The sequence below is a fragment of the Myiozetetes cayanensis genome, unplaced genomic scaffold, assembly GCF_022539395.1.
Source record: "Myiozetetes cayanensis isolate MyiCay16 unplaced genomic scaffold, myiCay2020 scf2-11, whole genome shotgun sequence".
Classification (NCBI taxonomy): Eukaryota; Metazoa; Chordata; class Aves; order Passeriformes; family Tyrannidae; genus Myiozetetes; species Myiozetetes cayanensis.
The window spans coordinates 31,535,868-31,560,095 of record NW_026087411.1 but is presented as its reverse complement, the minus strand read 5'-3'; the positions used below and the strand labels follow the sequence as shown (position 1 = coordinate 31,560,095).

Below are 24,228 nucleotides of genomic sequence, written 5' to 3'. Positions count from 1 at the left end.
TGCACTTTGAGCAGGATTCTTTTGTGCCTGGACTTTGGCCCTGATTCTTTTCCTAGGACTTCATTGTATGCAATCTTCCCTCAACTCCAGATTGAATTCCCTGTAATGTGTCACTGCAGATCCTTTAGATGGTAACAAATGGGATTTTCTTCCATGACAGGTGAAGCTCTAGGTCAGAAACAAAAACTAGGCCATCTGTCTGATTACAAAGACACCTTGTTTATGCAAGAACTAATTTGGAGACAACATGAACAAATACCTGCTGTAACCCACGAATGACAAAAACAGAGTTGGAGCCAGAGTACAAAGCAGATGTATATTGTAAGGGATCTGTACTAAACCCTGAACTCTGGAAAAGCATATTGAAGAGATGAGAGTATTTAGTTTTTCAGATGTTAGGTTTCACCAAAATTAGAGGGATCACGGAGTCACAGAATATAATGAGTTGGAAGGGACCCACAAGGATCATCGAGTCCAACTCTTAGCCTTGTACAGGACCATACCCAAGAGTCACACCATATGCCTGAGAGTATGATCTAAATGCTTCTTGAACTCTGTCAGGCTTGGTGCTGTGACCACTTCCCTGGGGAGCCTGTTCCAGTGCCCAACCACGCCCAGCCTAAACCTCCCCTGACACAACTTCAGGCCATTCCCTTGGGTCCTGTCACTGGTCACTACAGAGGAGAGATCAGTGCTTGCCCGTCGTCTTCTCCTCATGAGGAAGTTGTAACTGCAATGAGGTCTCCCCTCAGTCTCCTTTTCTCCAGGCTAAACAGACCAAGTGATCCCAGCCACTCCTCACACGACTTCCCCTCAAGGCCCTTCACCATCTTTGTTGCCTTTCTTTAGACGCTCTCTAGCAGCTTAATATCTTTCTTACACTGAGATGACCAAAACTGCCACAATATTCAAGGTGAGGCTGCCCCAGTGCGGAGCAGAGCAGGACAATCCCCTCCCTTGACCAGTTGGTGATGCTTTGCCTGATGCCCCCCAGGTCACGGTTGCCCTTCTGGCTGCCAGGACACTGCTGACTCAACTGCTTGCCATCAACCAGGACCCCCAGGTCCCTTTCTACGGCACTGCTTTCCAGCATCTCATTCCCCAGTCTGTGTGTACATCCAGGGTTGCCCCATCCCAGGTGCAGAATCCAGCACTTTCCCTTGTTGAACTTCATATGGTTGGGTTTTTCCAGCTCATGGCACTAAACTGTAGGAAAAAAAAATAGCTGTGGGCATCACCTGGTCTTTTGTAACATGTGCTCATTTAGGTTCATCTCAAGGCAATGATTTAATCCAGTGATTTTTCCATTAGCAAAGCTTGCTGAGCAGAGATAGGAGACATAGAAACTTCTGTAGGTAGGAGAATAAAGAAAAATCTTTTCCTTTCTGCAGGGCTGTAGGTTTCAAAGCTTTATAAAACAGAGACAGCCACAGATTTTATCTCAATATACTTAGTGAAGTCTTGGCTCTGTCTCCCAAAGCACAAGGTCCTGACCAGCTCAAGGGGCTGAATTTAGGGCTTCCATTTTGCAAAATAAGGCTAAAAAGAATCATTCTGATTTCCTGCATAATATGGGTTTATCCTTATCTTTTGTTCCTGTCCATGATGTTAGGTATTAGCAGATGATTCTGATAAAAGCAATTCAAGGTTAAGTGGAGTAGTACATAAAAAGCTGCGTTGTTTTGAGGCCCCCAGATAAATACTGAAGAAATGGAACCAAATTAATAATGACCCTGATAAATTTAATGAGCCTTTCATACCAGGCCCATAAGTAGCAGTGGTCAGTAGGTGGAAGGTGCTTATGTATACTATACAGGAAGAGAAATGGTGCCACCTTTTACTACTAGATGGACAATAAGGCACATCTATCAACTCCAAGCTATCCCAGGAAGCAACCATATCACTCACATGGAAGACTTATGACAGATGTATTTGCAACGGGGAAAAAAACAGGCCAAGTCATCAAAGATGTCAACATTGTGTATTTGCCAGATCCAGGAGTGAAGCACAAGCCAGGAATCCTTAAGGGGATATGTAAGACACACATTCCTGTCTGCCATGGCCACAGGTGTTCTGCTGCAAATGATGGATAGTACAGATAATAATAAAAAAAATTAAATTTCAGTAGTCATTAAAAATTTCTGTTCCAAGGAAACATAGTGCTGAGGGGACTTTTTCTTCTATCAGTGTCAAACCTCAAATGGTGCAAATCTGAGTTGAAACACATGTTAATTGGGAAACACCATTCACTGATAGAAAAAGAAGGAAAAATCCTTTCCCAAACCCATTTGTGGAACATAAAGAAACAAAAGCCTTCAGATCTTTTCTGGCTTTGAGGTAGAAGTCTTTGCCCTTTTCTTTCTTCAAACCATTCTGCACATTGAACTTTGCTTTGATGGATCTTGTATTCTAGAGGAACAGATCACAGCTGGACTATAGAGTACTAAGGACAATTTTGGAATAAGAAAATTGGAGATACTGACAAACTTGGAAAAATAAAAAAGCAGAACAGTGGAAAACATGTGCTTACTAATTATGCCAGTTCTGGCCACTAGTGGTTTAAATAGATAGGCTTTTGTGTATATTTTACATTATCCTTCAGCAAAGGGTGTCCGACTGGAAAGGGCTTTTTGCACCATTTAGGGCCCCTCTTCCAGATGGGCTTTGCAGATCTGATGGACCAGCGGGTCAGGTACCTGTCAAAACAACACAAACATGTTTCAGTTTGCAAATGATCACTGTGAAAAGGTTTCAACTGAAGCAGAAGCAGGCACTGTAGCCTCTGCCTCCCCACATGCCTATTTATAAAAGGAATAACCATAAGCAGAGCTCTCTCAATTCAGAAGGGACTACTGGAAAGCAGTTTTTATTTGTTTTGGAATTTCTAAGCTCACCTCTGTACTGAACCCACTGGCACCTGCTTGACTTTCGGTCTCACAAAGCAAATCAGGTGTAGTCTCCAGGCTGCTGGCAAGTTGTCCACCTGCAACTAAACTGGAGTGCCAAATCCCTTCATTGCAACTAAGTCCAAGACTGAACGCATTCAACCTCAAGGGGAAGTGTTATTTCAACAGCTGGTCTCAATAAGGTAAACTAATTACAAAGGCTAAATGCTGTCAGAAATAAAGTCTCTAAAAAGGGATTAATTTACTTTTGGGGGATAATTGGTTATTTGTTATGCCTGAAATGGATTTCTGGCCTAGTCTTGTATTTTCATATGCCCAAATTTGCTCTAGAGTTCTCTGTACAATAGTATTGTTGCAGCTTGCTGGTGCAGGAAGTCAGCACCTACAGTGTAAGAGGTATTAGAATGAAATTATCATCACAACTACAAATCTCTGTGAAGAGTAATGTCTGGCAAATATCCTCTGTTTTTTAGCATTTGAAGTTTTAGACTTGGCTTTGCAAACAGGCAGGGGATTTCAGATCCAGAATCAGTTACTGGAAATCTAACCCTGTGACTGGGTGGCCTGGAGTTTTGTTAGGCTTTAAATCTTTTGCTACCAGTAGAGAGGGGAACAGAGGTCCTTAGAGAAAGAGGAGTCTTTTCAGACAATAAAGATCCAAAGTAAAACCCTAGCATAATCTGCACAAACAATGCTCAAACAAATTAGAATTTGGAACAGACTGATAAACTTTGTCCAGAGATGTTTGCATGCCTCTGTTGAGTAATCCCATGGTCTTAATGTAACCTCAATCAGTCATCCTCTCCTCAAACAGCTTTGTTACCTTTTATTTGCATCGTGCAAATTTGAGATATTAAGAACTTTGGACAGAGACCATGTAATGCATTTGTTTGAAGGCATTTGGGACATTCCTGAGAACTACAAAGAAAGCTTACTATGCCAGGCAGCTACAGAGTGTGTAACAGCCCATCTTCCTAGCCCTTTTATTTCTCAGCACTCCCAAACAGCACAAACTGAAAAATGAATCACATGTGCAGCTTCCTGCCTCTGAAATGAAGCCACTTCCAAAATGCTTTGCTTTTGCTTTGAGGAGTTTACCATAGTTAAAACACATAGAAGCAACAGCAGGAGCGGTCTGGGTGACGACACAGAGCAAGATCCAGCTACTTCTTCTATCTGTGCCTTCAATTAGTCCCTTTTGATCTGTAATGCTATGCTCATGCATTAGTGGAATCCCTTACATAACAACTCTGGGACAGGAAGTAGGAGAGACTCTCCTGTCTCTAATTTCACATGCAAGGAGAGTTCAGAGAGACCAAACACGGGCCCCCAGTTCAGAATCTAGCAAAGAACCACAGCAAGGCAACTCCTTTGGGAGAAGCTGTGGGGGTGTTAGATGGGCACATGGGCTAGGTCCTTCTTTTCATATTCCCCTTGCAGCAGGGGGACAGCTGTAGCACAAGTTTTGGTATTGCAAGAACTGCATTTACAGCAAAGGAGGAAAAAAATCCCAAATTGTTTTAATGTATCAGCGTGCCAAGTGCAGTTCTGGTCACGTGTCCACACGATTACGGGAAAGTGTTCTCGTGATAATAAATGATCTCACTGGGAGAGAAGTGAATGTGTGAATGTGAGATACACATCAATGCTGTGTGCAGGTTTAGACAGACAGTGGCTTTTTAAGAAATCCCTCTGTTTCTGTGTGGGGGCTGGAAGTGCACACCCCAATTCTGCATAGGAAGGAGGATTTAGTAATGGCCTGATTTTAAAGCTTTTGTTATTTCTCTTTTGAGCAGGTCTAATCCAGCCCTCTGGTCCAGGCTTTTGGCTTCCTTTGGGGACTGCAGGCTGGGGCTTTTCATTGTTAACTGAAACAGACATTTGGACGCTTTCCCTTCCTGGAGCACATTTGGTTTTAGGGCTTTTAATACTTGCTTTGTCCCAAACTCAAACTTGTCCTATTTTGTTTGCTGCCTCTTTTTTTTTTTTTTTTTTACCTTGATTCAGCAGTGCAAAAGCCTGATGCCTGAGAGCAGTCAGTCTACAAAGTTCCTTTTCCTCTTTGACTAACTCCAGTTCCTACTGTCTCACAGAGGTTTTTTTTTTTCCCAGAGAGTAAAAATAATCCACAAAACTCACATATGAGAGCCTCAGAGCCTAGCACATGGGACTTTTTTTGCAAACTCTGCCATTGACATAAGGTAGCATACCCCCTTTCCAGCCAAGTCTCCCAACTTTTCATTGTATCCAACAACACAGCTTGTCTCGGGGGGTTTTTATAACCACCTACAAACACACACTGATGGATGGTCTGAGGGTTGTCAGGACAGACTCTCCATGTGGATGCCAAATGCAGCCAGTCCGCTGTCTCCTAACCCGCTGTCGGCGTGCAGAGCTCCCACTCTGGGCGCAGGGCGACACAACTGCCAGTCTCGGGAACTGGTGACTCACCTCGGGCTCTGCTTGCCCCTGAGTATGGTAGGGTCCTGAGCAACAACAAGAATCCCTACACTCCAGCTGCAAAAATGAGTAGTTTGGATAAAGCGTGACGGAAATCCTGGTGGGATTTCCCTTATGGGAAAAGGTGAGATATACGCAGGATGGAAACAACTGTGGTTAGTCCCCTGCAGTCATTCTAACAGCCTAAAATCTCTGTAGCATGTGGAAGTCTGTGGCCAGGAGGGCCCCAAAGTCTTCCACCTTGGAGGCTGCTGCTTAACACCCAGGAGTAGGCACAGGGCTTCCATGTTCTGGGTAAGGGAAATGGGGCAACCACAGTCCTGCACACAGCCCAAGCAAAGGGCATGTTGGTGCAGTTCAAAGCTGAACTTCTGAACCCTCACTGAACTTTTTCAATATGGCTTTTGTTTGGATTAAGAGCAGAAGGCAGAGGGCTACAGACTGCAGGAAGCACTCGATCAAAGTGCTGGCGAGACTGCCTCCTCCCTGCCACATCCCTTCCCACGACACCTCTTGGCTTTGCTCACCTGCAGCCGCTCTGGCTCTTCGCTTTTGAATTCATATGCTATGCACAACACAGTTTCCATGCAGATGAGAGAAACCACATGCTGCTGGAGTGAAATGCTGATAGCAGTGAAACCAGATTCTGCTCCCAGGAATGAGAGGTGTCCACAGAGCCTGAGAACCTTGTAATTCATGGGGATTCATATGGAACCTGCCTCTTTTCTAACACACAGCAACTCCTCCAGCTCAGATGATGGAGGAGGGATTGACTTGGATGTTACCTGTGCCAAGTTATGCTCTTCCAGCAGAAAACTGAAAATGGAGTGGCAGCTGAGCACTCAAAATCAGGTACTCCATAATCTTACAGCACCTCTTACTGACAGAGCTGAGACTCGGGGAACCTGTCAAATCCCCTAGTCCTTTTGGAAAGGGAACAACTTTTCAGCGTTGTGCTTTAACCAATTATTTTGGACTTGCCAGAAGAAAATGAGTGCTATATTCACAATAAGAGAGCATCTAGACACTGTCTTGAATTCAGGGACTCTTCTGGACTGAGTGTTAGTCCACATTATCCACGTGACAATGTCCATGGTGAAAAGAAAATCACTGAGCTATTCAGGTTTCCATTACTTAAAGGAAGAAGTCTGACCTACAGCTGAGCTTGGCTGTTTCCCAACTGGTTCTAGTGTGTGGTGTCCTGCACACACAAGACTCTGGAGTATGAGAACAGCCTGTCACCCTAAACAGTGCTGGTGAGATCACTGAGAACTCCCTCAGCCTCATGGGCTAGAGAAAATATTTTGTTGCTGCAGCACTTAACTGGAACATATCAGGCTGGAGCATGAATGGATGCAGAAATAACAGCAAGAAGTTATGAAAGGGAGAATTCAATCTGAGGATGAGGGGTCAGTCCTTGGCAAGACAAATTTGCCTGTGGAACCGTCCCTTGGAAACAGTGAAAGCCTGATACTGCAGAGAAATCTGGGGCATGCAGAAGGGAATGTCCAAAGTTCCTACAATTGAGACAATAAGACCACTTCAGAAAATAGAACAGGAATCATGCTTTTTGGAAAACATCATTCAATAAGCACCAGAAGAGCACCTCCTCGAGAAGAAATGTGATAAATCCACACTTCACAACACTAAATCAATGACAGGTCAGCATGCCTGAGCCTTGTTAAAACAAGACAGTTTGCTGATAGTTCCATGTGGTGGCATGATACCTTTTAATCCCAGCTAGGTGCTAGCCAGTGCATGCCAGATACTCTGGATTTGAAGCAGGCTCACTTTAATCAGGGTGACCATGACATGGGCCAAACATCCTGGCCAAGACAGTCACAAGTGCAGCAAATTAATAGCTGAGGAGCAGTTTTTCTGGTGCTTTCAAAAGCATACATTAACACAGCTCCCCAGTCCTTCTTTGTATACTTTCTTAGCACCTTTGCCCAGGAGCCATAGGGCTCCTCCTTTGCAGATGGCCTCTATATTGTCTCAGGGACAAATCAATTTTTCATCAGGCTGGTTTGTCTGTCTTTCAGCAACAAATGAAGCTGCTCTCAAAAATACTGATACAGCCCTGGAAGAAGCCTGGCCAAAGGGAGCACCAACCAGAACTTTGCAAGATTGGAGAGAAATGAAAGGGATTGCTCATCCAAATGAAGTATTCTGCCAGACTTCAGCCAAGCAGGAGTTGCAGCTCTGAGTCTGTATGCAGTAAGTGAATGCTCAGATCTGTATTACAGTAGAGGTACTGGGCTCTTGACTCCCACTCCAAGTTACATTTCCCATGATGAATCGCCTTCAGTCTCAGGTGGTGTGAGTGGAATCAGTCCCAAAGGTTATCTTCAGCTTTCATCTTGGTCCTGCCACTCCAACAGCTGATGCTATAGTCTACCATCAGCAAAACATTCTTCAGCTCAGTGTGACTGTAAGGCAGGCAGTCCTCAGATGGTAGGAATTCTTATAGCATTATGTGGGGTAACATCTGGAGTAGACAGTGACTTCTCAGAAGTCCCTCCCTTACAAAAGTGAAAGATTTCTCAATTCAGGGCAAAGAGACAAACAATTGCTTACAGAGGGGGGCAATGAGAGGCATTTCAGGGGAGAAGGGTGAGAACACAGAAGTACAGGTAAGACTGAGAGAAATGCTGCCCTTCAGCAGGACAAAGTTTATTGTCCCAGTCTTGACACAGAACACACCTTTACAGTGTTCTACCTATTCTTTTCAACTTGCACTTCCTTATTTTAGAATGGTATAGCAGGAACTGTGTCTTCTGTATGCAAAGTTTTCCTCCATGTGCAGTGCAAGCTCTGATGGCAAGAGAGTAAGTGTAGATAAGTGAGGGAAAGCAGAAGGGAGGCCACATGTCTGGGAACGACCTAAATTCTCAGTATATTAGATATTAGTAGCCACCTGGAAGGACTATCCATCTCAGTTTGCTACCTTGATCCTAGTTTATCTTCCTCTCTGTTTTCTGGCTTGGTGCTGCATGACTACTTCCTTTTGGCTAAGTAGGACCAGGCTCCTGCAGAGCCAAGGAAACAGTGTCTTTTTTTACTTTTGAGAGCACCAGTGCACAGCACTGGGCAAGCTGCTGTGCCAGGATCCCTGGTTCCTTCAGAGATCAGGTTAAAGATTCCTCAAGCAGCTGGTGGCAATTCAACACTTCCAGCATCTACAGCATGGGAACCTCCATCTGCTCCTAAATGGTGAAAGTTATTCTGGAGGGGGAGGGGTGTAACGAGCATATTTCAACACCACACACAGAGTAGACGCACTAGTGGAGTGAGAAAAAAAGCCATCACTGCAGGCAGAGATGGAAAGTGCAAGGGCTGGATAACTTGATGTTAAGGAACGTACATTACCTGTGTTCCCCTCTTGGAAAAGCTTTAACAAGGGGCCCAAGTGTATTATGAGGCCCCTCAGTTTCTTCTGTTGGCATTCCCAGGGCTACAGCAGCACTGCAAAAAGGCACTGCTACCTCTCATCTAAGCAGAGTGGTAAAGATGGCTAGAGCAGCCAATATAGCGATCTCAAAAAGCGATGAAGCTCAAGGATTTGGAAAATACATCACTTAACTGTGTAATAGTTGCTATTACACTATAGCCTACTACAGCTATTCCTGTAGCCTACCTGCTGTAGTAGGCTCTCTGTAGATCCTGCTAATCCCTTCTTGAACTGGCACTTGAAAATCCAGCAGACACAAACACAATGAAGGAACAAGCTAGGTTAGGTGAGCAGCTCGATATTATGCCAAACAGGTTTAGAGGATGACCCAGTCATGTTCTCATGGCACTGAACAAAGCAGCTTGTTCCAGTCCAAAGTCCGAGCCCAATTCTGGCCCTGTTCTTCTCTGTCAGCTCACCCGCATTTGGCAGCACCACAGGTTGGGTGCTTCCCAAGTTACTACAGGCTTACAGGAAGCTTTGGAAACAAGTACAGAGGCAATGACAAGGTAAGCTTGGACAAGCCATTTATGTGGGAAACTTCTGATAAGAGCTCTGGCTTCATTCCCAAAATAAGTACTGGTTGTATGACTTCAGCATGTAGGTGCCCTTCAGGCTAGAGGAAGGAAGCAATTTGTAACTCCTGCCTCGTGTGGTGCCAGCTACTGCTCCAGAGAGTAACGAGGGAAGTAGAGGTGGGGGTACACACAGTCAAAACTCTTACAGAACTGCAAGGGCAAGATTTTGCAAGGCTCCAACACACAGAGCTTTCCCCTTCCATCTGGCTGAGAAGAATCAGGAGGGACCAGGAGAGTACTCCTGAATACACTCTATCCTGGTTCTTTGACTCATTTGTTTAGTTTCAGGCCCACCATCAAAACTTTCAGAGATTGCCTATTTCAGAGCTGTACTGTATCCTCTACAACAGCTCTGCTCTCTTTTTGTAAACTCTGCTTCCACCCTGCTTCCTACATTCCCTCACCGGGAAGAGAAAAACAAGGATGGTGTAGGGAGGGCCTAGCAAGGCAATAAGGAGGGCTTGGATACTAATTTCCAATTTAAATATCTTAATTTAAGAGGTGTAGCACACCTTCTTGCATGTAGAATGTATCCGGAGGTATTAATTCCTTGTTCTCACTAAAAGTCTATGGAACAATTTGTAAGAGTCAGAGAATCAGACGTGGAGTCCAGCAAGTTACTGCACTTACCATTTCTAGTCTCAGCCTGCTAAGCAGGGTTGCGGTGTGAATGCTAAGAAGATAACATGCTCTACCCCACAGCTACAAGACAGACAACAACTACTAAAGAATCCCCAAGGCTTGTAAGACACAGGAAGGAAGCTATCACAGTTGAAGTATCTGATGGCTACATTATGCAGCACGCCAGCACCTAAGGGACATTTCCAAGAGTCTATCTCAAATCTCCACTGCAGAGAGTCAGACTTGAAATGCAGGACTCTCCAGCCACCCTCAGCCCTGCAGTCTAAGCTCTCCCAGCAACAGACCCATGGCCTCTGGTAACCCCATGGCTTGCTAATGTGAGGTTCATACACTGCTCTGACATCCCCATGGAAACAGAGTGTGAGGTTATAAACAGGGGATTAGCACCTCCAAGTGCCCAGCAAAGAGCAGGAGGCAGCCACAGGCTTTCCCTTCGCCCACCAAAGGCCAGGGGCCATTGAGGCTGCAGAGGGGGAAGAGACCCTGTTGCATAGGAAGGGCAGACAGAGGGCGGATTGCTGACTGGGGGAAATGGGGATGGGGCAGAAGGCAACAGGCTTGTGATGGGCCCCTGCTGGCTGCTCAGCCCCCCGCTCACTGCTGGTACTCTGCCTGGGCACCCTCCTCCTGTTGGGGGGCTAAAAAGGCTAAGAGAGAAGGGACTGCTCAACCTGGAGAAAAGAAGGTTCAGGGGGGTCTTACAAATGTTCATAATACCTGAAGGAAGGGTGTAAAGAAGACAGAGGCAGGCGTCAGTGACAGGACAAGAGGCAATAGGCACAAATTGAAACAAGAAATTCTGTTTGAACATAAGAGAACACTGTCTTACTATGAGGGTGGTTCTCTGGAACAAGCTGCCTGGAGAAACTGTAGAAGGTCTAGCCTTGGATATACACAAAACCTGCCTGGACATAGACCTGAGTAACCTGCTCTATGTGACTCTGCTTGAGTAGGGAGCTCGGACCAGACAATCTCCAGAGGCCTCTTCCAACCTCAGCTAATCTGCAGTGCTGTGACTCCACCTCTGTGGTGTCCTCCTGTGACTGTCTTACTGATTGTTAGTGATGAGGAGGTGAGCATGGTTGAGGAAGGGTGGGCAGACCCTAACATGTGTGGCAGTTTTAAAACTGTGTGGATACACTGTTTGTGTGAGATGTGGCTTGTCCTTAAAAGACTGGCTAGGGAATATCGTGACAGATCTTACTTCTCCAAAATACTATGAGTACTCTTTATAAACCCTGTTGCCTGAGGCACGTTTTACCCCATTTCCTCTTCCAATCTATTCCTGAAAAAAAGAAATGTAGAAAGACAAGACTACTCACCTGTTGAGCTTGGGTCTCTTGGGAATATGCCCTTCGGGAAGTGGAGGCCTGTGGTTTGGCAACAAACCTGAAACGGAAGAAGAAAGGTGTGAGAATATTTTGCAGCGCCTCTTTGCTTCTACATCATTCAGAAGTCACATTACACCTTGTAAGCCAGGCAACCCAGACTGCTACTGGGACAGCACAGCAAAAGCTCAAGTACAGTAGAAAAAGGTATTTTGTCTTTAGTCACTGCTGAACCCGCACCTCAGCCAAGACAAAGCTGGGAGGTTCTGCTGGGTATAGGGAGGAAATACAGATCAAAGGCACTGTCACTTGGGCTCACTGCAGAGGATTTTTCAGAGGACACAGGGCACTGGTGTCCAATTAGATTCCATCTCCAGGATGGAAAATGTGACTATTAATATTCTCAGTCCATTTAACTTGGATACAACTCAGGTACCAGGCATAAAGATCAGCACAATGTTCTGACTGTGTCAACCTGGGTCCCAGTCCCAGGGAAAAGTAAAAAAGCATGGCAGATGGTAGAGAGTTGTGTGTTACTAATGGGGTAGGTCAAGCTTACAGTAAATCACGTAATTTCAGAAGCAGGTGTTTAATCATTAGTTACCAGAGACTGAGCCACTTCCCGGATCTTTCTGCAGTAGTAGTTTCATCTGCAGGGATAAATGTCTGCTGCCATGGTAGGAGTCAAGACACACAGTAAGCAGAACAAGTAGTCTCTGTTCCGTCGCCCTGTGCCAGTATTTGGACAATAACGAGTTTGCTGGGTGACTGGGCAATGACATCTCACTGAGTTCTATCTACTGGGCAGGAGACCCCTCTCAAGGGGTTCTATAGGTACTCCACAGTAAGGGGTTGTCTCAGGTGGAGGCTAGGTACCTGCACGGTGAGCCATCTGCACACATACAGCAACCTTCTTGTGCTCCTCCAAACAGAGGCCTGTGATCCTTCGTGGCAGCATCCCTCCATCAGAACGGATAAACTGACTCAGCAGCAAGACATCCTGAGGGAGGAAGAGAAGAACCATCAGTGCTACAGCTACCTTAACTGCTGGGACTCAAGGTGTTGTGCTGACCCTTGTGCTGCGTACAGAATTCAAAACAAAACAATGATTCCATCCTACGCATTTTGTCTGCAGCTTGACAACAAGTGGCTTTTGCTTGCTGTCACTGCCTGCCAGCTTAGCTAAGTAAGGTCACTCAGATGACTTGAGTCTTCCCCTGACTTCATTAGTGTAAACACATGATGTCAGCTGCAGTTCCTGCTCCTTCACTGTTTCACTACTTGCTCCAAGATTCTTGCTAAGATAATGCGTCCTAGGTACTCAGGCACAGTTACACAAGACCCACAGATGGACAGTGTTTACACAACTTGCAATGCCATCACAGCTGCTATCCTAAAGGTCACAGATATGTTAGACCGCTTCTGGTCCCCTCCTTGTTCCCTCAAAGCAGGACTGTTCTCTGCTATCTACTCCTCAAACTTTTATCCAGTTTCCCATAGTAGAGCTTCCCTCATGTCTCTCTGGAGGGTGGAGAGCACGGAAATGATCCAGTATCTTGTATGAGGAAGCTTTTTGTAAGAAAAGAATGTGTGCTGATGATAAAGGCCTAATAGGATAAATTGTTTCCTTCAGTCCTTCAACTGTGCATGCATTAAGATGGGGCTGTGTCAGCCATGCTGGATGGAAGGAGCACTCAAAACATGCTGAGGGTTCATCTGTGATTCAAGAACCATTTAGACTACACTGCTCCTGACCTTTCCAATTAAGAGCTCTAGAAATGTAAAGCATTCTTAATAAAAACAAAATTAAAGGGATCTCTAGGATCAGATAGCATCACAGGGCTGGAATGACAAATTTTTAAACACAGCTGTTGCACGAGTGTCCCATTAACTGTACACAGTACAACAGCCCAGGATTCAGATATGGGCTCTCCATTTCCACACACAGCACCAGTGCAAAGGTACCCCTCAGGCCAATGTAGGAAAGCCCCCTTGATCTCCTGATGTCAGCATAAGTTGTCCCAAAGGGCCTCTAGAGACTGCTTGTTTTTTCCCCTTCTGTTGACAGACTTGTTGCTGGTGAGAGTTTACTTCTCCATCGCTGCTGTAAATATGTTCATAGCTGAGGCAGCAGAACCATGCAGAGGCTGCCTGCAGGCTGAGGGGACCTGCCACTGAGCGCCCGGACAGAACAAGAATTCAAACGAGGCATGTCAGAACTTTACACCCCCTGTCTAGGGCAACAGGCAAGAACAAAGAGTACTTGTTGCTTTTCACGTTGGGTGACCCTGAATCTGCCTGTTCACAGATTCACAGACCTGCTCCCACCCCCCATCTTTGCTCTTTTTCAAAGAGCTCCCTGGAGCATTCCTAGCTTCATTTACTGCCCTTGCAAAAGCAAACAATCACAAGTGAATATAAAATGAGTATTCAGTAATCTAGCTAACTAGGAATTATTCATCCACCCCCACTGCACAAGACCAGCTCAGCTGTGAAGGGGGCTGCTGGAATTTAGGATGGCCTTCTGGTAATGGCCAATTTTGACAGATGCTGTCATAGAATCATAGAATTGTTTGAGTTGGAAGGCACTTTAAAGATCGTCGAGTTCCACCCCCTCTTGCTATGGACAGGGACACCTTCCATTATCCCAGGTTGCTCCAAGCCCCATGCAACATGGCTTTGAACACTTGGAGGGATGGGCATCCACAACTTCTCTGGGCAACCTATTCCAGTGCCTCACCAACCTCACAGTAAAGAATTTCTTCCTGATATCTAATCTAAACCTCCTCTCCTTCAGTTTGAAGCCAATTCCCCTTGTCCTGTCACTACATGCCCTTGCAAATACTCTCTGTCTCTCTCGTAGTCTCCCTTCACGCACTGGAAGGCCACGATTAGGTCACCCTGAGGCCTTCTCCTCTCCAGGCTGAACAATCCCAATTCTCTCAGCCTTTCCTCACAGGAGAGGTGTTCCATCCTTCTAGTCATGCTGGTGTTCCTCCTCTGGACTGACTCAAAAGGTTGATGTCTTTCCTGTGCTGGCTTCCCTTCTACCTCTACTTGTTTAGAGTGAAATGTGTTCAGGCTGATTTTCAGATCCAGCTCCTTTGAAAACATGGTGCATTACGAAGGCTCACTGACATTTAGACCCTGATTTAGTGTCTCACTGACATCAAATGGCTTATCAGGCACCCCACAGAGTGATGCTGCATCCAAAGAACGAGAAAAGCACAGCTGAGCAACAAGCAAAAAGCTCCTGGGAGGCCGTCGATGGTTAACATGGAAGTGGCGTGTCCTTGCCCAGCTGACACATGGCCTTGCCGAGGAGAACAGTAACCAGGGGACCAGATGGTGCCAGCTGCATTGGTAGAAACTGGATGCAGGCCAGCCAAACAGTCCAAGGGCACTGACTTTCAACCACTCCTGAAATACACTGGATTGGATTCAGGAAACCAGGGCAAAACTTCATTCCCTTTTTTTGCTCTTTTTTAGCCATCTGGTTCTTCAAACGATCAACAGCTCAATTTGCCATTTAGCACATACCACTTTCCTGAGTGAAAAACGGATGTTCAGCTCCAACTGCCTAGAAAGAAAAAAACTTGCTAGACTTTGCTACTAGCCTGCTGCATTACTCTGTAGAGAGGAGGCAAAAGGGAGCTCATGGCAAGTTTGATGCAGTTCCAGTTTTTGTACTCATGAAAGTCTAAGTAGGCCACAGACTCTTGTGAAGGGTGTGTGTGTGGTCCAAGTGATTTCTCATATTACTACCACACCTCATGGAGTCACAGGCTTGTTATCAAGTGTTTCCATGCAAAGGGGAGAGGTGGGAAGCAAAGGGACATAGTCTTTCCTTTTCTCTCTGTGGGAGAAAAAAAATCAAGAAAGTCTGTTCTCTGTTATCATCTCTGACCAACAGCATCACCAGCTGACCAACACCCTGGTGTGGCAGTCATTTCTTGACTGAAATCATCTATGGCCCAGCTGCTGCAGCTCCAAATCACACTCACGCCATTTGGCTTAAAATGCTGCACACCTGACCGAAGGTTTGTCCATTTCTGAAGATCCCCACAGAGAACAGGCCAGGTGCCTCTCCCAGAGTACTTGCACAGATGTATCTTACCACTGGGAGAAAGCAGACAGGTACAGCCAACTTCATTGGGCAGCTGTGAAGGGAAGTGAACAAGTATGTGGAGCGGTCAAAGAAAAAAATGTCTGGCAAGTTCTCACGGTGCCGTCATGTTCCATGAAAATCACATTTTGTGCTAGTGGACAGCCAAGCCTGTAACCACGGATTTGCTTTAATCACTGGACAGCTCCCATGAGGCTGGACCCAGATTCCCACCCTTGTGATCTGCAGCATTTGATGAAAACAACTTGGATTGAATTAATCTAGGGCTAATAGGCAAAGCTTAAAGTTTGGTTTCCCCTAATTGTTGCCAAAGCAAGATGACAGATTTACTGCCTACTCAAACTAATGATGTTTGAAGTGGATAAGGGGGGAAATGAAAAACAAGTCTAGCCTTCACTTCTAACAGGGCTGGACAAACTTGCTAAATGGAACATTATATACTGCATATTCTTGTGAATGGATGGCAACCAAAATGCAGAGGCATCTCTGCATTTTAATGTCTGCAGATACGCTGAAAAGCAGGATCCTTTACTGCTTATATGTAATTTATTAAAACCTTAATTTACCATGAGAACAGTTCTGTCTGTGCAGCCAAATTACTACTGGGCTGTATCGGACAAGTCTGCCAGTCATTATTTCCAGTTATACAAGAGTCTACTTTTTCCTTTCTCCCTTACTCCTGGGAGCTGCACACCATTCTCCAGGCATTTCATAACAGGATCGCAGTTTTCAATCCAATTGCATCCTTACAATGACCAAAATAATTTTATCTCAAATGGATGTGAAAAAAAAAAAAATCAACTGAGATCTCAGTTTCACTGGACGGACACACACAGACCATAAACTATGGGAATTTATATCTTAAGCTCTGTTATCCTGAGCCACAGGAGAGGCTAAGGATTGAACTGGCAAAGACAACTGCAGCCCTCCACACCACAGCTGAGGCAGGTTGGAATCACGACCTGCTAGTGCTCACAATGCCTGTTCAGTTGATTAATAACTTTGGAGACACTGGTCCCCCAGTTCTCTGACAGCCAGAGTAACTCATTATGCCACTACTTTAGACTGTGCTTGTTGCACATGACAAAAGGAAAGTCCTGTGAGGTCATATTACTCAGCTCCCTCAGGGGCTAATTCAACACTTCCCTTTTCATAGTGCCTCATTCAGTCCAATTACAAGCGTCTCAAGCAAAAAAGCTCACACTTTCCCTTCTGTGCAACCGACTGATCTCAGCTTATCAATCTCAAAGGAGCCACTGTGATCCATCTATTCCGATCTCTTACCAAGCACAGCTTATAGGTTATGCTGTATGAACCAGGCTATATCTTTAACAAAAATAGCTGTTGTCAATTTACAGACATTTAGGACAATTAACCACCAGTGAGTAAATTGTGCCACTGCTTAAGTGCCCACACAGTTAAATGCCCGCACTTTAGTATTTAAAGCATTTCAAGATTCTGCTGCTCATCACTGCTGCTGCAAAGAAAACAGCAGAGATCACTTTAGTGCAGAAAAGGGAGATTTTTATTCACCTTTACATTTAAAATCCTGAAAAATCTGCGACCAATACAAAGCATTCAAAAACATAAGGGACTTACACAAGCAAAAGAAGTGGTCTATTCCAGAACTGAAATTTCTCCTAGTTCTCATCAGCCCCACAGAGGGATGCTTCTAAATATGAGGTAAGAAACTTCTACAATTACAAAATACTAGTTCACACTGCTCTCTTTAGCTTTTTGTCCACGTTCTGCTCTGCACTACAGGAGTAGTACTGGATACACTGATGCATATGTATTAAAAACCTGTATGGCAGCTGAGACGGACATGTTTCTAGATTGTCTCTTGGGACCACAATTTCTTAGAAATTATCTTAGCAATGATTCACAAGACTCTGGCTGCAGGATTTCTCCTCACATTTGGTTTTCTCTTGCCTCCGTACTGAATTAGATCTAAGAACTGAAGTGTGGAAGAAAACTCGTAACCTTAATTCACTCTACAAACACACATAAAACTCATGTTTTACAGTGTCTTTTGGGACCCACTTCTAATCCTGGAACTCAGACTCTACAGCATCACATTGTCTAAAACTGCTTCTTTGGTTCTTGATGGCACTATTATCTCTATATGCAACAGAGTCTTCTACCACATACAGCACTAGAAACTGCATCCATATATTAATTTCCAAGTTTAATCCACTCCCACAGCTCATTTTATCCCTGAACATCAGTTTATAGTTTCTCTTGAGTTGATAACATGTGGTTCATGGAGCACTTTCTGTAAATCTCTAGAATTACCCAGTTTAATGATGCTGTTGACTTCTTGCATTTAAAAGTTGCATAAAACTACAGTAACCTTAACAAAGTATTTTCCAGTGTGATTGGTTGGTTTTGATTACACTACCGTTCAGCAAAAATGAAGAAGAAAAGAGTTCCAAGAAAATGCTGTGTTCAAACACGGGCAACACAAAATAAACATGATCTTTTTGTAGCACTTTCCAAACCTTAAAGTATTTGCCATTTAACCTAATTTATTATAATCTACAAATTCATTGTATTTTAAGTTTCCTAGGTTGTTGAGAAACCAGACCACAGAACACTAAATTCTCTCTTGCCCACAACTAATTTCCCTGTTTTATATTGCACCCAGACTGAGTCAGAATCACTGACAACACTCTACTCAGATCCTAAAGCCTTGATTTCTTCAACAGAGGCTTTGAAAGATACTAAACATATTTCATTTACATCTCATATCTGCTGTTTCACCTGTCTGGAGTAATTGCAAGTATTTTGTCTTGCACTTACTGGTGTACTCATGTTCTTCATAATTCACGAGTCATAATTAGTCCTGTTCAATCCATTTTTACTCCTAGCTGATACCATTTTACTTGGAATTTGCAACGTTTTATTTATCAACTAGTAATCATCAGCATCATTCTCCTTTCTGTCTCAACTATTTAGTATTTCACTTGCTCTTTTCAAACCATTTGGTGATTTCTTAGGAATTTTTTTTTTCATGCTTAAAAAAAATCCTGTGAATGAAGTCATATATTTGTTAGCTAATTCCTTTAAGATCCTTCAAGATCTTGGGGCAACATGCAATCCAGGCCTGTTGGTCTATACCTAATTCAACGCTTAAGTAATTTCTATACCTATTTTTTCCTGTTATTTTACATTTTGAAGATTGCCACTACTACAAAGATATTAAAACATGATTTTTCTTTTCTGTGTGTGTGCTAGGACTACATGCTTAGTCTTTCTGCAACAAATGCGCCTTTCAGTCCCCTTCTCTCTTTAATGGAATTTCTTTCTCACCAACATTTCTTTTCCTCCAATGTATTTGTATCTCTCTAATCCTATTGACATTAACTTATTCTGAGTTCTCTGTTGCCTTATCTTAGTAACAGCATGTTCCTGTCTGGTTTTCTTCTTTTCTAATTCCAGTGCTGGGTTTTTAGCTTGCAAGGGGGGAACTTAGTCCTTTTGTAAACTCTGTGTTTGAATGACCTCTTGTAAAGTTACATTCTGCATCTTCTATCTCACGCTTCTTACTCCAAAGTGTTCTTGACTGTTGTACTTTTGTTTTAAAGTACCACAGGATTTCCTTCCCATATTCTCGTTTTAGTGTTAGTTATCCCCTCATTAGTTAATGAACCTCTCATTAGCATCTTATTCAAGCAAAAAGCTTGAATAAAACCTGTTTTTTCTGTTACAAGGTATGTAAAAAATGTATGCTCTCCTTTGTACTCATCAACACTTTTAAAAGTTATATGAAACAGTTATTAACTTAGTGGACAATGACCCAATGAGAAATTGTAGTGCTTGAAGTCATATAATTGATCTAGCCAAGTCTTTTGGCCTCTCTGGAGTTAGAACACGCCTGTATCCATTGACTTAATGCTGCATTCCAGTTCGATTCTCCTGGAAGTGCAATGCTGAAAGGCAGCTGAGCACAGAAGAAATATATGGCCTTCCCAGAGCAGATGGCCATTTGTATAATTCCAATTCTCCTGTTTGATATGAGCTCATCCTTCTTTTTCCCAGGAACACCATCAGCCAAGGCAAACAATTACTACGTAGAAAGCTCTTGTTACACACAAGAGAAGCAGAGATGGAGTTAAGTATCTTTACTACACCCAGCAGAAGATGAGAGGGGCAGGCTGTGCAGTACGCAGATCTGAGAGCCATCTGATCTAGCCGTGAGGCTGAGGGAACTCCTTCATTAAACTTACCACATAACTGTACTTATGCTTCAGGTTCCAGCGACAGATGGGACACTGGCCAGAGGGGTTTGGAGGAGTTGGTGCTTCAGCATCCTCTATAATTTTCCCTTCAATCTAGGAAGCAATTTAAAGGCATTGTGATCAGGTACAGCTTAGACCTCTACCTGCACCTGTGATTCAAGGAATACTTTCCATCAAGCCCACAACACGTTGACCAGTTCTGTGCAGATCTAAGGAAAACAGTATCTGCATTCAACTCACTCTTATATAGGTATACCAAACACTTTGGTACATCTATGCCACAGACTATGGGGAAAAGAACAAATCCAGAAGGCATAGAAAACCCTTTGGTAAATTCTTGTGTATGTTTTACTAAACATAACCTAGTTGACAGTCAGTGTGAAGTTCTCATATTCACCCAAATTCTATTTATTGCAATACTCTTTTGAAACACCATGGCTTGAAGTTGTAGTGTCCCTTTATTAAAACCTTTAAAACTATTTTTTTCTGGGAATACAAGAATGTCACAGAATAGCAGATGCACATTATAGACAAAAACATGCAGGAGTTTGCTAGATTATAAATCCCAAAGGGCAAATTCTGAGCAAAAGTTGAATTTAAGAAAGGACTGCTAGGACACTGTGGAGTTCTGTGTTTTTTTTTTTTTGTTTGTTTTTTGTTTTGGTTTTTGTTTGTTTGTTTTGTGTTTTGTTTGTTTGTTTTTGTTTGTTTGTTTTTCTCCTTTTTTTTCTTTTTTTAAAAAATAACCAATATTTTATCCTGTTTAATTCGCTGGACAATTCTTTTAGGAGATTATAAAATAATCTTATCTACATCACTAAAAAGTGGTGATGTCTAACAACTCAAGTTTTCTCCCAAGTAACATGCAAAGAGATGTAGAAGGTGTGTAAAGGAAGAACTTAACAAATTTGTTTTCTAAAAGTAGATATGCTAGGAATATTGGAATATGAAGTCTATCAACGTGTACACTTGTCCTTTTTTTTTCTTGAGGACTTACTAATAGAAGCAAGAGCTATCTCAAATTGCAGCCAAATGGACAGAAAAAACCTATAAAACTAAGTCTTTTTTCTCCAAAATATTTTGCAAGCTTCCTCTGGTTGAATTAAGATTAAATGCAGATTCTGAGCACCAACTGACAGGCTCAAACAGGGCAAGCACCAGAGAGTTCAAAAAGAAACCCCAGGTGGAATGCAAGGTTACTTTTAAGAAACCATCAGGTTCTGTGCAGGAAAACCTGGGAAGAGAAAAGCAAGACATTTTCTGTAAGTGTGCACAGCAAACTGGCATCCACCTGAACTGGCAGAACTATTTCATACTCTGGGTTTGTGTCTTTCTTGTCTGATGATGGTAAAATGGAAACATAAGTTATTTGTAGTTCAAGCATCTTGGTATCTCAAAGAGGTAGTATTGTTAAATTTTAAGTAAGACTCCTCCCCCCCACAAGTAGAACAGTCAGTTTTACAGAAACAAATACCTAACTATGAATATAAAATGTAGGCCAGTATCTAATTTTTTATTAATCGGTAAAATTATTTTCTGGGAAGCTGGTGTATTTGGTCTTGATTCTCGCCAGTCTGGCTTCAGGCTGTACTTTGATGCCACACTGTGTTGCCAGTCTATGATGGAATGACAAAGTCACCAGACCCTCTTTTGTGCCTGTACTTGAGAAAATGTCGAGTGTCACCAGTTTAAGAAATGAATCCTCTGAAGAACTGTGGTGTTTTGGGTTCCGAATGCCTCTGGTCAGGGCCTCCAGCTTCACCAGGACCGTAGTGAGGGGTTTGGTGCTCACAGGTGGCTCAGAATGGAGGCCCCTGCCACCAGCAACAGCGTGACAATCCCGACCCTCGGCAGCCAAATCCTGCATTGCCTACCTGCACTTGAAACGCACTCCTACCTCGCATTTACCTTCACACCCCCAGAAAAAGTGTCTCTTTTGCCCTTTTTTTCTTAACTTTGCTGGAAGGAGAGGGGGAAAGGGGAGGGGAGAAGGGGAGGGGGGAGAGGGAGGGGGCGGGCATGGACACACACGGCCACACACATGACTGGAGGCTGAAGGAAAGAGAAGCGACAGCAAAAGCAGCTACTGAGGAAAAGGGGTACAGGGACTTACTGTGGTCGTGTTGCCTTCAGTCACCTCCACAACTGCAAAAAAAAAAAAAAAAAGAAAAAAAGAGGCGAGAAAACACAATGAGAATCATTCAGCCTGAAAGAAATAGTATTTGGGGGCTGGGAGACGGCGAATTACAGTAACCGCAACCATCTCTCCGCGACGGCGGCGAGGCAGCGAGGCAGCGCGGGGCCGCTCCAGACTCACCCTGGCGCAGGGCCCGGGCCGGCGGGGCGGCCCAGCCGCCCCCCAAGAGCCCGGCAAAGAGCCGCCTCAGCCCCCCGCACAGCAGGCTGGGCGCCGCCATCTTGCCGCCGCCGGCGCTGCCGTCACTCCGCTTCCGCCGGCGGGAGGGCGGCGCTGCCGCCGCCATTTCGGGGCGCGTCCCCCCCGCCCCCGGCCCGGCGGCGGCGGCGGGGCGGGAGGGTGTTGTGCTCCTGCCCGGCGCCTTCCATCGGGGATGCTTTTCGTTTTCTTGAAGTGCAGCGTCCTGTCCGTCCTTGACCACCTCCCGGGAATCTGACTCCGCCACTTCCGTGGGCATTCCATTCCCATGTTTAACCACTCTTTCTGTTAAGACATTCCTCCTGGTGTCCAACCTAAACTTTCCCTGGAGCAGCTTGAGGCCATATGTCTTCTTGTCCTGTCGCTTGTTGCGTGGGAGAAGAGACTGATAACCCAGCTGGCTACTACCTCCTCTTAGGTAGCTGTAGAGAGCTATAAAGCCCTCTGAGCCTCCTCCAGGTTAAACAACCTGAGCTCCCTAGGCTGCTCCTCATAGGACTGGTGCTCCAGACCCTTCACCAGCTCTGCTGCTCTTCTCTGGATGTGCTCCAGCACCTCAATGCCCTTCCTGAATTGAGGGGCCTAGAACTGGACAGGGCGCTTGAGGTACAGCCTCAAGAATCACTTCTCTAGTCCTGCTGCTCATAGTATTCCTGATACAGGCTAGGATGCCATTGGCCTTGGCCACATGGGCACACGGTGGCCTTATGTTCAGGAGAATGGAGATGAATTTAGACATGCTGCTGCCTTTGTGTTATGGAAACCTGAGCTATGCTTCTGCCACAGCTCCTGAGTCTCTGCTGGCTCTCCAATGAGAGGAGTACCAAGGGGTGGTTTTGCTTGAGCTTTATGGCTGCCCTATTTGGATGGGATCTGGGGTGACTCTCATATCAAGGAGTGTTGGATGGTTCCACAGACCATCTGTGGAATGTGTGGAAGGGGTTGGTTTTCAAATCACCACATTTGTATGGATCCCAAGGTCCCTGAATGTTCCCGTGAGGGTTTGTGTATTTCATCAGGTGAAGATTTGAAGCAGCATGTTGCCAGGATGTAACTCTTACAACCAGTCCGTCCAGTTTAAATGCTTTCCATTTTTTTTAATATCACTTGCCGTTGTCAGGCCTTGGGCAGCTTGTAGGCTGCTGAGAGGTCACTTTTCCCATCATCTTTCTTAGCACGCCTTCTCACCTGTTGGCTCCTTACACTTGCCTTTCGTGGAAGAAAGAGCACCTAGAGGTGCCCGCTTAGGGTCTGCTTAGTCTGCTGGAACTTCAGATACCAACAAACAGTTCATCTTAGATGGTAATTCTGCATCTTCTTAAAGAGAGTACTTCAGTTGAACTGTACTCGATGGGAAAGGTCATTCATGGGGTTTCTCCAAGTGCTTGTTTGCATTCTGTCACTTCAGCTCTTTAAAAAAAGTCCAGGAAGTGAAAACTAACTGTGTAAATTAAAATCACTTGGGGGTCACGTTTGTTGATGGACATTCATGCCATTCAATTGCATCAGTGGTCAACAGAGCTCATCCAAGGTCCTTTGTACATTTTTTGAGTTTATAGCTAAAGTGTGGTGTAAAATATAAACTGTCACATAAATGTAAAATTTATTGCAAAATATAATTTGCTCTTCCTGTCACAGTGGGTCTTCCACCTCCATCCTCTTGTGTGCACTTGCTTCTTGTTACAGTTTAGTTTGCAAATCTCTTTATGTGGCAGATCTAAGCACTTAACTCGGGGACTTTCCGAAGAAGTGGGAATGAAGGCAGGGCTTCTGTCCAGGCTCTTGTGCCTTATGCCAAGTGATGAAAACTGGGCCATCACGGTTATTCAGAGAACGAATTGAGTAAGAATGCTTGCTGGAAGACATCTCTTCCTTTCTTGCTGCTTTATGCTATATAATGATTTCTAGAAGCAGGGTGATCTTTAACTTGTCCAAAATCTTAAACATAAGAGCCAAACAAAATATTTACTGCCATCCAGTCTGGGAATAACATCCTTATGGGGAGAAGGAGCATTGCTATGCACAGTGGTGTAGTGATGTCACATTTTTCTGAGGGTTGTTTTTTCTTTTCTCTCTGTAAAGTGAGTTTTATCCAAGTGGA

General features: G+C 44.4%; 1 protein-coding gene across 1 annotated transcript; it reads right to left on the bottom strand.

Moving 5' to 3' along the window:
• Window positions 1-1,962: 1,962 nt before the first annotated feature.
• Window positions 1,963-22,183, bottom strand: MRPS18A (mitochondrial ribosomal protein S18A). Its single transcript, XM_050316959.1, has 6 exons — window positions 22,050-22,183; window positions 21,846-21,877; window positions 19,721-19,825; window positions 12,242-12,365; window positions 11,360-11,426; window positions 1,963-2,696 (listed from the first exon to the last, which is right to left on the bottom strand). Exons 1-6 carry the CDS (start codon window positions 22,147-22,149, stop codon window positions 2,552-2,554), a joined length of 573 nt encoding a protein of 190 aa, XP_050172916.1. The 5' UTR covers window positions 22,150-22,183; the 3' UTR covers window positions 1,963-2,551.
• Between the last annotated feature and the right edge of the window lie 2,045 nt (window positions 22,184-24,228).

Excerpts from the sequence above, each read along its gene's own strand:
- MRPS18A (XM_050316959.1), bottom strand. The coding sequence starts at position 22,149 with ATGGCGGCGCCCAGCCTGCTGTGCGGGGGGCTGAGGCGGCTCTTTGCC. Across the intron at positions 19,826-21,845 it reads CTGAAGGCAACACGACCACA|ATTGAAGGGAAAATTATAGA; the intron begins GTAAGTCCCTGT and ends ATTGCTTCCTAG. Across the intron at positions 11,427-12,241 it reads GCAGATGGCTCACCGTGCAG|GTTTGTTGCCAAACCACAGG; the intron begins GTACCTAGCCTC and ends CTTCCGTTTCAG.